Source organism: Pteropus alecto, unplaced genomic scaffold (genome assembly GCF_000325575.1).
Source record: "Pteropus alecto unplaced genomic scaffold, ASM32557v1 scaffold78, whole genome shotgun sequence".
Taxonomy (NCBI): domain Eukaryota; kingdom Metazoa; phylum Chordata; class Mammalia; order Chiroptera; family Pteropodidae; genus Pteropus; species Pteropus alecto.
In genome coordinates, this window is record NW_006443124.1 from 15,286,592 (window position 1) to 15,290,100 (window position 3,509).

A 3,509-nucleotide genomic window follows, 5' to 3' on the forward strand; every position below is an offset into this window, starting at 1 on the left:
GGAAGGGGGGGAGGGTTCCCCTGGTCAGAATTCAGGGGACTGTGAATCTGGATGGGAAAAATAACCTTGATTTTCACTAAGTTCTAGCTGAAATGCAGCCATTCTTCCCGTGGTGAATGGAGGTAGAAAAGTACAGTAGGATTAGGAGACTCATGCCTTGGTCCCCAACAGAAACCACAGGTATTTTCGAATCACTTGAAAGTTGTGACAGACATCTGCCCTACTTGTCAAATGACAGTAACATTATTTGGCTCCACCGCCGGGTCTCGTTTCGTGAGGTAGTGAAGAAACGTATAAGCTATATTTCGTATTATCAACTTGACTGGTTTCCTTTCATATTTGTGGGGGGTGGTTCTCCTTCGGAGGACCAGCAGAGGGGGCCATCCAGGATCCGCAGGCGTCAGAGTTGCAGCGAACCAAGAGAGGGGCGGGGCCAAAGCCAGGAGGGGCGGGGCGGAAGCCGGGCCAAGGCGGGGCGAGGCAGCAGCTGAGCAGCCTTGGTGATGCTAGCGTTCACAAGCCTGGGACCCTACAAAGGACGAGTCCGGGGTTGGATGGCGGCAGGCATTGACACAAAGCCACGGGCCCCACAACTGAAGAGGGTCTCCGCCAGGACCAGCGCCCTGAGGCAACCATCGAGGCTGGCGGCCAGAGGCCGGCGGGGCCCCGGGTGCGCGCCGCTGCTTCTGCTCCTGCTGCTGTTGGAACTAGTGTGGGAGAGCGCGTCAGGTGACTTCGAGCGGAGGGGCGGGGGTCGTGGGGCGGACCCCCAATCGTTCCCCACTAGAGTGCCGGTGGGGTTGGGGGAGGCGAAAGAGATATTGGCTGAGACGGCGGAAGCTGCCTCTGGGTTTGGAGGGGTGGTGAGTTGGAGAGCTGACCCAGGATCTGTGGGGGACGCTGAGCCCCGGGCTAGGCAGGGCTCTGGTTTATCTCCTCCCACTGGGGCCCCCGGATCGGGGTGAGCGGCCAGCGGGAGGGGACGCCGGGAGGCTGGCGGGGCACGTAGGACTGGCGGTGACCCCCGACCCGCACGACCCAGCCGACGCCTCAGCTTCCTGGGGATCCCAGTGAGCCCCTCCGGAGGACGCCGCTCGCGCTCGGCTCCCGAGACCTGATCCTCCAGGAAGGCCCTGGGCACGCTCGGCGGTGGCAGGTAGCTGAGAGCGTCAGCTCCCCTATCTGCTAGCCGGGCTGGGCGCCCGCCCATCGCCGTGGTTCTCCCTGGCCTCTTGGCGAGGCTCTCTTGGGTATCTTAGGCAGCCCCTGTTGGGTCACGGGGAGGGTGAGGAGGACAACCCGGCTCGGAATTTCCATTCTTTCTCAGTTTCAGTTTTGCTTGCAGAGCTGGCTGGGCCTGACCTCATTCTGGCTTCCCCATGGCTCCATCGGGGCACCGCCCACAGCGGCCGCAGAGATGCCGGAACATTTATTTGCACAGGCGGAGAGGTGTCCACCATCACAGCAGTACTAGTAGCTGGCGTCCTTTCTGCCAGCCTCTGTTCTGAGGGCTTCATTCACTTGCAAGAAGCTATTTCCGCTTCTGAGAACATCCTCAACTCACAATCTACCGATTTAAAATAGAGACCAGAGGGGACGCTAGGTGGCAGCACTGGACCTGAAGTCAGAGTTTTAAAACCTTTTTTGTGCCTTGGACCTCGTCTTAGAATGTTTTTAATATATAAAATGAACCCAATTATATTTCTATAAAGACTTTAAAAATTTTAAACTAGAAGTATAAATTTGTGACATATGACATATGTACTTCTAAGTTACCCTAAATGATAGCAACTCCCCGAAATTGGAAGTAGTGAGGAGGAGAATACAGGTTTCCAGGTGCCTGCAACAATTGTCATGTGACTCGAAAACACCTGTGGCTTGTATGGGACCAAAATTCAGGTCCTGCTGACCTTGCTGGGCTTTGTTGCCTCCATTCTTCATGAGAGAAAATACTAAATGTCAGCTAGAGGTTAGTGAAAATAAAGAAGTTATTTTTTCCCCGCCTAGTCAAGGCTACCCAAATTGAGTTTTCAGGTTTACACAGCCCAGGGAAATCCAGGGGCCCCAGAATAAGAACCCCTGCCCCTCTTACAGCTCCTCCCTGGTGCGATCTTCCAGTTATGTATGACAGGGATGGTCATGGGTGTGTGGGGGGAAAAGGTCAGGGCTGATCCAGGGGGATGGGACCCCAAGCAAAGGAAAAAGATAACTCCATGTGTATGCCAAACTGTAGGAAGGAGATGTCACATGGAGAGGATGGTGCCAGAGGTTCCTGGCAGGCCCCCTCAAATGCTCCTGGATGCCAGCCTTCCCTTCAGAAGGTGGGGAGTGAGCAAGTGGCTTTCAGGGGACAGATATCATAAGTGCTGCATCAGAAGCCAGCACCTCATTAGTATGCTATGACGATGATTTGGTTATATCTCCATGGTAAACATAGGGAAACTGAGGCTCAGAGAGCTTAACTGGCTACCCAAGGTTGCACGAAGTCTCACAACTGGCTAGGGTTTGGGCCCCACCAGTCTGGCTCTGGAGCCCGTGTTGCCTCAAGCAAGAGCCGAGGAAGGGAGTCTTGACCAGGTGAGAAGCAAAAAGGCAGAACTCACCAGTAGCCCTTGGGACCAAGACCACGTGACCCAGACCACACGAGACAGATTAAGACAGATAATCACAAAGCTGGAGTGTCTGAGCTGGAGTGTCTGGCCTAAGCACCTGGCTGGATGTATCACTGGTGCTGGCAATGAGATGGGAGCAGTGCGAAGGGCAGGCTAGGGGAGGGACCGCAGAGGCCATTGTGGGGCACTGAGGAGATGGTCCTGTGGGACTTCAGGGCTGGCCCCTGAAACCTCTGGTCCCCCTCTGCCCTTCCCGCTTCCTCCTCTTTTTTTTTTTAGGCAAGGCAACCCTTGGTTGACCTCACAGATTGCAAGGACCTTGTCAGTTTACAATCCCCCACCCCTTTTTTTTAAAAACGCCTACGGCACCTGGTCTTCCTAGGTGGTCTCCCATCCAAGTACTAACCAGGCCCGACTCTGCTGAGCCCTGACTCTGCGTAGCTTCTGAGATAAGACAGGATCGGGCTTGTTCAGGGTAGCATGTCCATAGACTCCTCAGGTGCTTCTGCAGGCCTTTTTCTCTCTGTCTCCGCCATCTTGCCCTCCGTGGCAGGCTCATCTCAGCCCAGGGACTCAGGGTCTGTTCCATGCCAGCCGTGTCCTTTCTCTGGCCCAGGCCTTGACCCTGAACTCCAGCTTTTAGGACCTGTGCCAACTTGGCCTCTCCCATGGACTGATTTGACAAATGTCTTCCAACAGCACCCCTCACACCAGACACTATCTAGTTACCTTACAATATTAACTTAAACCCTCACAATAGTCCTATTATCCCCCACTTTCTCATGGGGAAATTGAGGCATGGAGATGTGATCTACCTTTCCCTCCTCCCCAGACTCATCTCTTGCATTTGCAGTCTGCCCTTGACCTTGGTTTTCCTGGATGCACCACAGTCTTTTT

General features: G+C 54.7%; 1 protein-coding gene across 4 annotated transcripts in view; it reads left to right on the top strand.

The window, feature by feature from the left end:
* The first annotated feature begins 460 nt into the window (after positions 1-460).
* Positions 461-3,509, top strand: part of LOC102887544 (BOLA class I histocompatibility antigen, alpha chain BL3-7) — a 16,474-nt gene continuing 13,425 nt past the window's right edge. For 2 of the 4 annotated variants that reach the window (XM_025040662.1, XM_025040663.1), the window contains exon 1: positions 461-729. In XM_025040662.1, coding sequence (XP_024896430.1) covers positions 504-729 — 226 coding nt within the window. In that variant the 5' untranslated portion in view covers positions 461-503. Of the gene's footprint in view, positions 730-846; positions 1,157-3,509 lie in introns of those variants that run through there. The other 2 variants (XM_006923229.3, XM_025040665.1) reach the window with 2 other exon arrangements.